Source organism: Micropterus salmoides, unplaced genomic scaffold (assembly GCF_014851395.1).
Source record: "Micropterus salmoides isolate LMB-PRFRI ecotype aquatic unplaced genomic scaffold, ASM1485139v1 Ms_hic_scaffold_4, whole genome shotgun sequence".
Lineage (NCBI taxonomy): Eukaryota > Metazoa > Chordata > Actinopteri > Centrarchiformes > Centrarchidae > Micropterus > Micropterus salmoides.
The window spans coordinates 25292837-25305466 of record NW_024043372.1 but is presented as its reverse complement, the minus strand read 5'-3'; the positions used below and the strand labels follow the sequence as shown (position 1 = coordinate 25305466).

Here is a 12630-nt window from a genome sequence, read left to right as displayed (position 1 = left end):
AGGCTTGTTTAAAGATGAACATTTAGAAAATAAGGTAATATGATGTTCTTGGAGTCAGGGTCTTTATTCACTGTCAATGATTAATTTATATGCTAGATAAATTAATTAAACTTTAAAGTCAAAATGCACAATTTGACCAATCAAACTGAATCTGTGACAAAGAAAACTGCTGAGAGGACATGTGTTTGATTCATACTATCTAATGTTCGTTCTAAGAAAATGTACAGCCAGGTGACATTTTTGGATTTTCCACTGTCTTGAAAATTGAGCTATAATCATGCATCAATGACACTATCTTAGTCAAAAAAGAATGCACTGTTGACTAATTTTGCCTATATTTTGTATTAATCTTTGAATACAGATTGGTAGTAAGCTGAAAGGCTACAAGACTGTGCTCTGTTAATGTTGTAGCCATTCAGGTTTCGGAACTGTATTTAAGACGTGGAAAGGGACAGACAGAAGAATAAAAGACAGGGACGCTCTTTTTGGACTCATGATTTCTAAAACCCCACGTTTAGAGGCAGATATTTGGCTGAGAGTCTTACCTTTTGACAGTAGCCAAAAGCCAGAAAAAAATAAGAAACACGTAAAACCGAAGAATAAAGTAGATCAAAATGAGGCACGTGTGAATTCAGTTTAATTAGGAAAAGCAGACCCCATAGCTCTCTAACCTTGAGGTAACCTATACGGCCAGATTACGGGGTGTATTTTTGTCCCTCTCTCTTTTACTATCCAAGCATTTCAAGTGTTTCTTCTCTTCAGCACAGCAGAGGTTTAATCTGCCATCTTTCCCGTGTGGAGAATTTAATTTCCCTTTGTTAAGGCATGTAGCGTGACGTTGAGGCCAACATACAGACTGAAGACCTAAAAATACATAGATATAAAACGTTACTTCTTTGACTGCCTTACGTTGAACCCCTTCCCCCTTGTGTCCCCTCGGTTTCATGACGCTGTTACGTAAGTCTCTTCCTCTGCTTCTCCTTTAAGCGGAGAAAGGCCCTCGCCATGACGTCAGGAGTCAAACCTGCTCCTCCTGGTTCGGAAAGTGAAGTGGTGTTTGGCGTGCTACTGCTGTCGGAGTTTTTCCCCTCTCTGTTGCCTTCCGTTCAGTGTTATTGTCGTTTGTTTTGTTATTTTACTTAACTCGCGAGCTTTTACCTTACTAATTTAGAAACTCAGTCCTGTAGCCGACGTATGGGTTGTTTTACAAAAGTTCCCGAAGTGCTCTTTGAGGAACCGGTGGACAGCGGACGCCACCGGAGATGGATAAGCTAACCGATAGCTGAGTCGTTAGCCGAGAGTCACAGGTCAAGAATAGGATCAAGCTAGCATGCTAACGGCTAGCTAACGTAGCTTTTAATAAGCTAACCAAGTGACTTTGTTAACCTGTAAAGACTGAAGTTGTGCCGGTAATTTGTCGGGCCTGGCGGCTACACAGTGAACACTTTGTCACAGGCCAGCTAACCCAGGAAGAAGACTCGGGCTGTGTTACAAGGAAAAGCCAGAAGAAGTATTGTTGTTCGTCTCTCAGCACAAACCAAGAGCATGTTGTCCAACGCACAGAACCAGCCACTGTTTCCCAACCCGGCGGGGCAGCAGAACCCCACGGGCCAGTTCCTCCCCTTCCACCCAAGACCCAATTTACAGATCAAGAAAAACGCCATAACAGACGAATACAAGGTGACCAGCCAGGTGCTGGGGCTGGGCATCAATGGCAAAGTGCTTGAAATCTTCAAGAAGAAGACTGGAGACAAGTATGCGCTGAAGGTAGGTTGTCTTTGGTGAATTCACTGTTCGGATAGCATGAATGAAAAACGCAGAACCGAGGCAGAGCCCGGGGCGTCTGGGTACTGTGGAAGATAGTTAGGTCCCGTTGTTTAAATAGTTTGAAAGGTTCCTGGAGCTGTCACCACTTGCAGTGGTAGTCCAAACTATTTCAACTCAAGCTACACACCTACGAGGCTCACTCAAATGTTTTCAGCAATAATGCTGAAAAGTCACTATTTTTAGCTTCTTAATACAGTATTTGCTAGTTTTCTTAGACATATACATTTGTAAATTGAAGGCCTATTTTATTTTAATTTGGGGTTGTTGATCACACAAAACAAGCAACTTCAGGACAAAAAACAAACAAACAGGTGTTTGCTTGTCCATTATTAGCAACCGATCTGGGATGTAAACACCTCCATGTAGAATAAAGGGAATTTTCAAATGTAGGGACAAAGGTGTGCAGCATTCCAGTCTCAGATTGTGCTGCACCTGATCACAGGTGTGACAGTGTGTTGCGGTACAATGGTGCACCTGGCTGTGTCATGTTGACACTGTTTCTCACTCTGCATAAACATTTTTATGCATTATGTACTGCAAGTGTGTTTCTTACCACATCATTGACATCCAACATTTAGTGTGATGGAAAAAAAAAACATGATATGCAAATATTGGTTGGTAGTTTTAGCCCTCTGTTTGTGCTCTGTATTTAAATTTAGGAAAAAGCTTAGTGTGTGCTGTAAAGTGACTCTGTAGTATCAGGAACTACCTCTAGAGATCACTTTCTGTATCGGTCAGTAATTGATAAAAACAGCTATCCACACACGTGACTGAAAAACATTTATTATTGTAAACTAACTCAGTGATTTCTCTATCGTCACTGAATGGATTGCAGTGTAAAGTTAAGTGTTGTGTAATAAATATTACACAAATATGTGAATCACGGCCTGAGAACATCCTGTGTGGATGTTCTCAGATTGTATCAAACTGGGTAACCTCTTTCTGCACTCAAGTGTGTGTATTAAACATAAAAACACACACTCTTATTCAAAGCTGGTCGATGGCGTGTTTGTATGTTGGTGAGCCTTGTAGAATTAGTCTTAAACACAGAAAGTCACGTTACACTCCTGCTATTCCATGGTTTTGTTAGACCGTATCAGTGCTTAAGACTGTAGAAAGTTGCCGTTGGTGGAGATGTTTGCATCAAGTGTAACATCATGTTATAATTTCAGATAGACATGGATATGGCACCATCTCAAACATCCAGACTGTTCAAGGCCCCATTAAAACCACTGGTAAACTTACCCTCCCACATGAAAAATGTTTACAGGTTTTTGTCACGGGCATGAAGATGCAGTCATACATTTTTATTCAAAACATTTTCATCATCTACCTGTTTCCTAATTATATTAGCCCTCATTGTTAAGTACAGTAATCTGAATGAGTCAGCACACGTCATGACCTCCTCTCATTCCAGGTTGACAGTGGACCCACCTGTTTTTTTTTTTACCCTGGCTAAGGTGAACTAGTGTTTCTGTATTGAATGGAAATGACTTTAAGGATACTAACTTTAAACGGCATTTTATGGACTCATTGAAAAGAAAGAGGGAGAGAGAAATAAAAGAAAGGGACGAGGAATTAACAGAGAAATAGATTGTGTGTAAAGGTGACTCAAGCCTGATTTGAGTCTACACCGTAGCCTGATGTGCACCTCCACAAAAATGTAACTACACGTCTTGGCGACGCAGACCGCATGAACTATGGTAGGTCGGGTAGCCTCACATTTCCTCCAAGCCTACAGACAGTGATCTGTGCTTTGAAGTCAATTTTACTAGTGGCCAATCCAGCGGCTGTAACATGGTGGATCAATATTTGTGAGCGTCACTACTAGGGCTGGACCCGAATATTTGATCGTTGGGTACACATTCAGTTTTCAATTATGAGTGTGTAGAGGTGTGGTGTTTTTTTTGTTTTGTTTTTTTGTTTTTTTTTGTTGTTTTTGTGCGCCCGACCTCTGCTCACAGCAGTGAACGTAAAGCTCCAGTTCACATCAAAGAGAAGCCCTCAGTTGTGTGGGAGCACTTTAAACTGAGCGATGATAATCAAAGTGTGGCAGTTATGGCATTTTATTAACTTCACAGTTGCTTTATTGAATAACAGTCAAATAGCCTACATTTTAAAGTTAATAATTAAACTGTCGGCTACAATAAACGAACAACAACATAATGAACATGCTTGTATAATTATTAGGCCAATTGTAGAAGAAGAACGTTAGTAGGCCTAGCGAATTTTTCATAATAACGTGGTGTTATTTTCTTCTATTGGAAATAGCGCTCATCCCGTCTGCTCTCTGGACCCCCATTCTAAGCAATGGTGTCCCACCTGCTCGGTACAGCAGCCTCCAACCTGGTTCAGCAGGATGTAGTCTTCCACTCTACCTCGACCGCTCTCTTTTTCTCTCTCTCACACACACTCACCCACAGACAGACTTACGCACCCATGTCGCTGTTATCTCTCCCCATCTGATTCTCCCTCACTGATGTTATTACCAGAATTTCATGGGCATTCATCCTTCTTCTGGTGTTCTGCGTCTATCTATTTACTATGTAGTAAATAGATAGACTCACAAGTATAAATGTATGGCTATGTGCATAGCTGACCGCATAGGCTACAGTGTAGACTTGAGGCAGAAGTAGTCAGTCTTTGTAGGAGACATTAATTCATTAAAAACAATTTTCAGAGGCAAGCAGAAAGAAAATGCCATGATATATCAGAGCTACAGGAGTGTAACGTATTGGAAATGTATTAAAATATATGCACTATTTGGATAACGCCAAACAGCACAACGCGGGGTAAATATTTCATTGTTTGAGCTTCTGTGTGCTCCCTAGATGGAAATAGTCTATATGTCAATAACTGCACGTGTGTGTGTGTCTGCGCACACACACTCACTCACTCACTCACTCACTCACTTGATTTAAAGGCTACTTTTAAGTGAAGTGATTGTAAAAGGCTCCTTTATACTTCCTTCCCCCTCCAATTACCCCAACGGCTCTTAAAACTTGCTGCATTGTGAAGTGCTTTGTCCGTTAAGGTAGAAAAGCATTACATGAATGCCTTTACCATTTTGGAGCAGGCATGCAATGTGCTTCACTGATATCTTCATATGCTGTTGTAAGACTGACCCAAGCCAAAAAGATTGACATCACTGAAGGCGTCAATCTAATGTCCATGTCCTAATGTCCTTGTTGTACTATTAATGTCCTGACTTGGCTCACTGATGTCAACTGAGTCAGCCCTATCTCGTCTATTGTATTCATTAGGCCTGCAGTAGACGCCAGGAGTACCAGGAGTCTGCAAGCCTGGCCCAAGGTGACATCACCTTGTAAAACTTTTACCTGTCTCCTGAAGCAAGTTTTCTGCTGACAGTGCTAATTTGTAACTCTGGTAGTGTCATTGTTTGTGGGAGAGAGGCTTTTGCAGAGAAATGGAGAGACCCTAGAGTCTCCTGAAATGTTTTCCTACCGGTCAAAAGTTTTAGAATAAACCCAATTGTCTAGTTTTATGTATTAAAGTATAAGTAGTTCAAGGTACAAAAGTAAGCAGCAAATTGCCAAAATTAAAAAGAATGTTTACCTAAACTGAGACATTTTCAGATGTAAAATTAAATAGGGCTGGACACGTTAACGCGTTAAAGCATTAATTAATTAATTAATGCCTATAGCTGTAGCCTATTTAAGTTAAATAGGTGGTATTATGCTCTTTTTCAAGCACAGTTCCTAGTTAGGGACTACTAGCCAATCAGAAGCAGAGAAGGGCAGGTCAGCGAAAAGACTGTAAACAGCTTCGATTCAGCTGTAGGCTACATGTTGCCGACCAGGTTGGCAATTTGGACTGGAGCAAGAGTTTCAGAGTGGTGAGTTATTAATCTGTAACAAAAGTATCTTTCGTCCATAAAGTTTTAACTGAGCGCTGTCTCTACATCACAGTAACAACTTTATGTCCATTGACTGCTTGGAGGGTAGTTAGTGTTTGGAAGGGAGAGGAGAGGTGTGCTGCAGCTCAGTTTTTGAGGGTGTGTCGGAATAGCCGCTCAGCGAGCATGACACGTATTTTCATTGTGACATCACAAGAAAGGAAAGCAAAGGCTGGACTACAAACGAGCTGTTTCCAGGCAGTTCAAAGCAGTGTTTTCTGTGGGAGATGGGAACTCCCTTTGGGGTGGACTTTAGGCTTTTTCACTTTGCAAATCTAATACATGCACAAAAAAGATATATAACTCAATAAAGGAGAGGGAAAAAGCCAAAAACCATAATACCACCTCTTTAAAATTATAGGCTACGTAACTTTACCTTATAGGCCTTCATCTAGTTTTGCGGGGATGCTCTGCCATGCTGATAACTATTTAGTAAACAGTAGTAGATTCTGGAAACTCAAACAGCGAGGATCAGTCTCTTTTCCAATTATTTGTGCCCTGCGTGGCATACTTCACCTCACTCTAACACGGGCACTTGCTACTACATAAACTACGTTCATCCAATGTTTCTGCTGATACCTGTTCAGAAATATTTCATTGCTACTGTGTAAAGGGAATACTGCTGGTAAAAAGCACCATATTTGTTTAAAGTGTTTGCAAACCACGTTATTGCACTTTTGTGTATATAGCAGTACATTTAAATTACAAGTGCGCAATACACTACTTTAGAATTCATTATTCAATTTTGTTCATAAGTATGAGATTAATCGCAGAAAACCAAAATAAACCTAAACTGAACTTTACGAAGCAAACAGCGGCAGGTCCGAGCTAATGTAGCGTTAGCTGGCTGCATCACTATAGGCCAACGTTAGTAAACAAATTGCTCCACATTTGCTTTTTACCGTTACTTCCTTTCTTGCAGGCTAAATCAACAGTGGTACACAGGATAGTAACATGGGTCGCGTTAATTGGTGAAGTAATGTGGAAAGCGGTATAACTTTGCACCGGATAATGTTAGCAACTGCTAGGCAAGCTAACGTGATTTTCTCTTTGTTTCTCCAGCTTAACTAATGCTCACTTTGTTTTTACTCCACATCATCTGAACCTATTTGATCTGATGGGCTTCAGCACATAAAACGCTATTGTTGTTTTGTATCCTTCCGTAGAGCCTGTGTTTTGCTGGAAGCCGGTTGTTTTATGGTGTTAGTGGACTTTGTCGTTAGCTGCCGTGTTGTCGCTGTAGTACGAGAGAGGCTCGGGTGCCTGTGTTAATACACCCTCAGAAGATTTATTTGTACAATAATATACAGTGGGGAGAACAAATATTTGATACACTGCTGATTTTTCAGGTTTTCCTACTTACAAAGCATGTAGAGGTCTGTAATTTTTATCATAGGTACACTTCAACTGTGAGAAAATCTAAAACAAAAATCCAGAAAATCACATTGTATGATTTTTAAATAATTAATTTGCATTTTATTGCATGACATAAGTATTCGATCTCCTACCAACCAGTAAGAACTTCGGCTCTCACAGACCTGTTAGTTCTTCTTTAAGAAGCCCTCCTGTTCTCCACTCATTACCTATATTAACTGCACCTGTTTGAACTCGTTACCTGTATAAAAGACACCTGTCCACACATTCAATCAAACAGACTCCAACCACTCCACAATGGCCAAGACCAGAGAGCTGTGTAAGGACATCAGGGTAGACCTGCACAAGGTTGGGAGCAGCTTGGTGAGAAGGCAACAACTGTTGGCGCAATTATTAGAAAATGGAAGAAGTTCAAGATGACGGTCAATCTCCATTGGTCTGGGGCTCCATGCAAGATCTCACCTCGTGGGGCATCAATGATCATGAGGAAGGTGAGGGATCAGCCCAGAACTATATGGCAGGACCTGGTCAATGATCTTAAGAGAACTGGGACCACAGTCTCAAAGAAAACCATTAGTAACGCACTACGCCGTCATGGATTAAAATCTTGCAGCGCACGTAAGATCCCCCTGCTCAAGCCAGCGCATGTCCAGGCCCGTCTGAAGTTTGCCAATGACCATCTGGATGATCCAGAGGAGGAATGGGAGAAGGTCATGTGGTCTGATGAGACAAAAATAGAGCTTTATGGTCTAAACTCCACGCGCCATGTTTGGAGGAAGAAGAAGGATGAGTACAACCCCAAGAACACCATCCCAACCGTGAAGCATGGAGGTGGAAACATCATTCTTTGGGGATGCTTTTCTGCAAAGGGGACAGGACGACTGCACCGTATTGAGGGGAGGATGGATGGGGCCATGTATCGCGAGATCTTTGCCAACAACCTCCTTCCCTCAGCATTCCCAAAAGCATTGAAGATGGGTCGTGGCTGGGTCTTCCAGCATGAGAATGACCCGAAACACACAGCCAGGGCAACTAAGGAGTGGCTCCGTAAGAAGGGTCCTGGAGTGGCCTAGCCAGTCTCCAGACCTGAACCCAATAGAAAATCTTTGGAGGGAGCTGAAAGTCTGTATTGCCCAGCGACGGCCCCGAAACCTGAAGGATCTGGAGAAGGTCTGTATGGAGGAGTGGGCCAAAATCCCTGATGCAGTGTGTGCAAACCTGGTCAAGAACTACAGGAAACGTATGCTCTCTGTAATTGCAAACAGAGCTTTCTGTACTTTCTGTAATATTAAGTTCTGCTTTTCTGATGTATCAAATACTTAAATAAAATAAAATGCAAATGAATTATTTAAAAATCATACAATGTGATTTTCTGGATTTTTGTTTTAGATTCCGTCTCTCACAGTTGAAGTGTACCTATGATAAAAATTACAGACCTCTACATGCTTTGTAAGTAGGAAAACCTGCAAAATCAGCAGTGTATCAAATACTTGTTCTCCCCACTGAAAATATTATATTTTAATAATGAATGAAGACAGACCAGTTGGTCATCGGTTGATCCTGCAGTGAAAGAATGAACAAAACTCCTAAATTGAATTGTTAATTTTATATCTCGGAAAATGTCTCGGTTTTGGTGACGTAAAAGTTTTTAATTTTTGACAGTTTGCTGCTTACTTTTGTACCATTTAAGGTTTATCACTGGACTTAACATACTTAATTTTTCTAGTTTGTATTAAAATATGATGATGTTCTACTGGTAGTTTATATTTTATTACCTTGCCATTATGCTTAATATAATGTGTCGCAGAGAGTCGTGACTTCGTTGCCTTATACCTTTTTTAAACTATGTGCGCTACTGTGTTTATTGGTCTGCGTTTAAAGTGTATGTCAGACGGTGTCAGGCATCTGCAGGTATCGTCTTTCAGTGACTACATTTGTATGCACATGAGAAACCAGCTTATTGTCACAATCTGACCAGAAAAAGCACTGTGTTAAATAAACAACACAATAATGCATCCATTTGTTGAAGGCTTACCAGATGCCAAAACACTGCACTATTTTACAATGTTGGAACGTCATTTTGGTCTTTTTTTAGTGTTAAACAACGTAATTATGTATACTAACTTGAATCTGCACATGAACACAATATAATGTGTTGGTAGATATTGTTAAATTCAGTTGAGGCAAAAGTTTAGCAGTGTGTGTGTGTGGTCGACTTCATTATTGTTTTTATTTTTTTTGCCGAACAGGACTGTACTGTGGGCAGTTCTCTGTTTCAGGATGCCCTCTGTATCAACGCAGACTACAACAAATGAGGAGGCTGCTTTATTATTTTATATATTATTATTTTTTACTGCAAAAGAATTATTGGTCTGAACATGTCCTAAGGCAGGAAGTTGGAGCACACATTGGGCCATTTAGTTTGGGCAGGTTCATCAATTACTGTAAAACTTGAATTAAAACCGCAATATTTTCAGAGACGTTGTGCCATGGAAATCATACCGTTCCAACCCGATTGCACACATGTCTGAATTATATGAGCAGTTTACTGCTTTATAGCTTTAAAAACTTTTATTTTGAATTATATTATACGTTTCAGTTTTTTGTTGGGCTTTGAACTTAATTAATTTGGATCTAATTTATCAAATATATCTCAAATTAAACCTTTAATTAAAGGTTTATTGTTTACATGATGTGGATCCTATTTGGTAAGGTTTAAAAAAAAAAAAATCTAGTCTAGTCTTTTTTTAGAGAGTAGGGATTCACTACTGACTCCTCAAGCCTGGTCCTGCTACATCTGGATGGGAACTCAGTGAAATGTGTTGTTAAGGTCATGCAATCATAGCAGAATGACATGTTGGCTACATTTTGTGAGTCGTTGAAGTTGCGCCTGAATTTTGCAGATGTGGAAGTCACTGTGGTGAAGTTAACACACCTGTCAATGGTTGGCAGAGAAAAGTGGAACTGGAATCATTGCCAGTTTCAGTGGTGGTGCGTTTCTTGTTAATGGAGTTTAGATTTCTGAAATTTCTTCTTGGACTACGGTTTACGTAAGACTTGCTTCAAAAGTGGTGTATTTCTAGCGACACCCACCATCCACACAACATAGAACGTGCTTCTCTATAGCATTCACACTGTCAGCATGTCTGATTAAAGGTTACACAGAGATACAGAGGAAGAGCCAGGCCCATGTTTCAATCATGAGATGGTGAGAAAAAGGAAGGGGAGGGAGGGAGGAAGGAAGAGGTTCTCTGGTGGCCCTCTAAGTTATTTCTCTACCACTTCTTCTACCCCTGCAAGAGTGGCATTTCTAACATGCCTTTTGTTCACTGTGTCTACTCATTATTCCACTATGCCACAGATAACCTGCTTGAGCAAGAGCAAAATCTCCCTTCTTTCAGCACAACAGTCATTTCTCTGTCTGGAAAATGAGTTTGGGTCTCAGCAATGTTGTCTTTGTGACTTGTGGTGTGACTGTTCATCTCCACTATACTCGTAATTACACTCTCACAAGAGATGTTCACGGTTGTCACTCAGTATTTTATTACATTACATATTCCCTTACCTCATTTGCATGTGTTGTTCCATCAGATCAGTAAAAGTTGTTGATGATGTGTGTAGCTTGCGAAGGGTTAAAAGGTGACAGTGGCAGTTTGTGTTACGCTGTCCTTTTGTTCCACTCTTGAGGATATTGATAACAATATTTTCCTCTAGAAATATAAGTACATTGGGACATTAATCCTACTCTATAATTCTATACAAATAATAAAAAAATGCAGTTAACCAAAAATACCAAGATGAACATTTTAGAGCTGCAACAAACCAGGTAAGAACAGAATTTTATTTTACAAATTGGCACATTGGTCAACAGGAACTGTAAGTTTGATGTAATATGAAGGAAAAGTTCTTTAAGACTCACTCTAAGACTCTCACTTTGTCTGCTGTCTGGACTAGGAGAGCCAGATTGATTGGTTAGGTGTTACACAATCATGTGTGCGTTCTCATAGAGGAATGTGCACCTTATCTTCTTCAGTGGACTGTCTATTTGTTTCTTGGCCAGTAGTTACAGCCATAGGGGCTGAAACAAACAAGCCTGTTTATTGACTATTTAAGAGACGTGTTGTCGTCTTTTTGTATTTCTTTCCCTGGTTGCAGTGCTTATGGCCAGTACGTAGTGGGCTGGCTATAACTCAGTGAAGGGATCTTTATTACAACCTGTGGTGTTTAAGTATGTGTTGTTTTGTTTTGGCAAAACTGTGACCCATCCCTTAATGCCTTATTTCTCTCGTCAGATTATTGTGTGTCAAAAACAGATTAGCTGAAGTAAAAGCCCCTTTTTATCTTGGTGTTGTAAGCACCTTTGACATAATGATTTACTGAATCTCTCTCTCTCTCTCTCTCTCTCTCTCTCTCTCTCTCTCTCTCTCTCTCTCTCTCTCTCTCTCTCTCTCTCTCTCTATATATATATATATATATATATATATATATATATATATATATATATATATATATATATATATATATATATATAAGTACCTTCCCACCCCTGACCTGGTCTGTCTCTGTTGCCTTCCTTTCTGTTTTGTGTAGTGTATTTTGGAAGGATGTGGTATTGTGGTTGTGTCAGGTGGACCCAAAACTAGTGAGCCAATTGTATCTGTGATGCAGAGTAATTTCCCAGCTGCAGCCCTCTCATACTGAAACAGCACTTATTTATGAATGCTTGTGAATACTTCCTTGATGGGCTGTAAAGAGACAACCTGTTCATAAGTGCAATGTGCTGGACTCATTCTCCGCCAACTATTCTTTGTGTGTGTGTGCGCTTTTGTGTTGCTTAGGTCTCATGATCAGTTCTTAATAAGGAAGCAAAGTGATAGTGGATAGTGCTGAATGGTGTTAACGGTAAAAGGAAGTGAATGTTTTTTCTCTTCCCGAGTTCATTCATTCAACATGCTTTATGCTCTGTTGAAAAAGCAACAGTGTTGTCACTTCTCAAAATGTTTTACTTCATAAATCTACATTTGAGTGAACAAAATGTAACTTTATAATTTAAATTTTGCTGAAAACGGGACAAATGTTTATATTAAAGGAATAGTTCAACATTTTGGGAAATAATCTTACATGCTTTCATGCTGAGAGTTAGATGAGGAGATCTGTACCCCTCTGAGCCTCTATGGTTAAAGTGCAGCTGAGCCAGCAGCCCGTTAGCTTAGCATAAAGACTGGACACAGGGTTAATAAATTCCATCTATCAGTGCCTTTACACGTTATATCTCGTTTGTTTAATCGGTACAAAAAGTGGAAGTGAAAATATGATGTGTTGAAGTTTTATGTGCCAGACTGCATCCCGGACAGGAGCAGTAACTTTCTAAGGTATTTTCTCATTGCATGGTAACTGGTCTAGTCTGTCTGAAAACACACGTACAAAGGTGAACCAGTTGATAATGCTTCGGTCTGTAATTTAAACACTGAAGCCACGAGAATCATCTGTTGCATCAGAGAGCAGAGGTGAGG

General features: G+C 40.1%; 1 protein-coding gene across 1 annotated transcript in view; it reads left to right on the top strand.

Annotated features, from left to right (window-relative positions):
- The first annotated feature begins 1027 nt into the window (after positions 1-1027).
- Positions 1028-12630, top strand: part of mapkapk2a (MAPK activated protein kinase 2a) — a 32445-nt gene continuing 20842 nt past the window's right edge. The window contains exon 1 of the mRNA XM_038696251.1: positions 1028-1767. Within this exon, the coding sequence (XP_038552179.1) occupies positions 1546-1767 (222 nt within the window). The 5' untranslated portion in view covers positions 1028-1545. The remainder of the gene's footprint in view (positions 1768-12630) is intronic.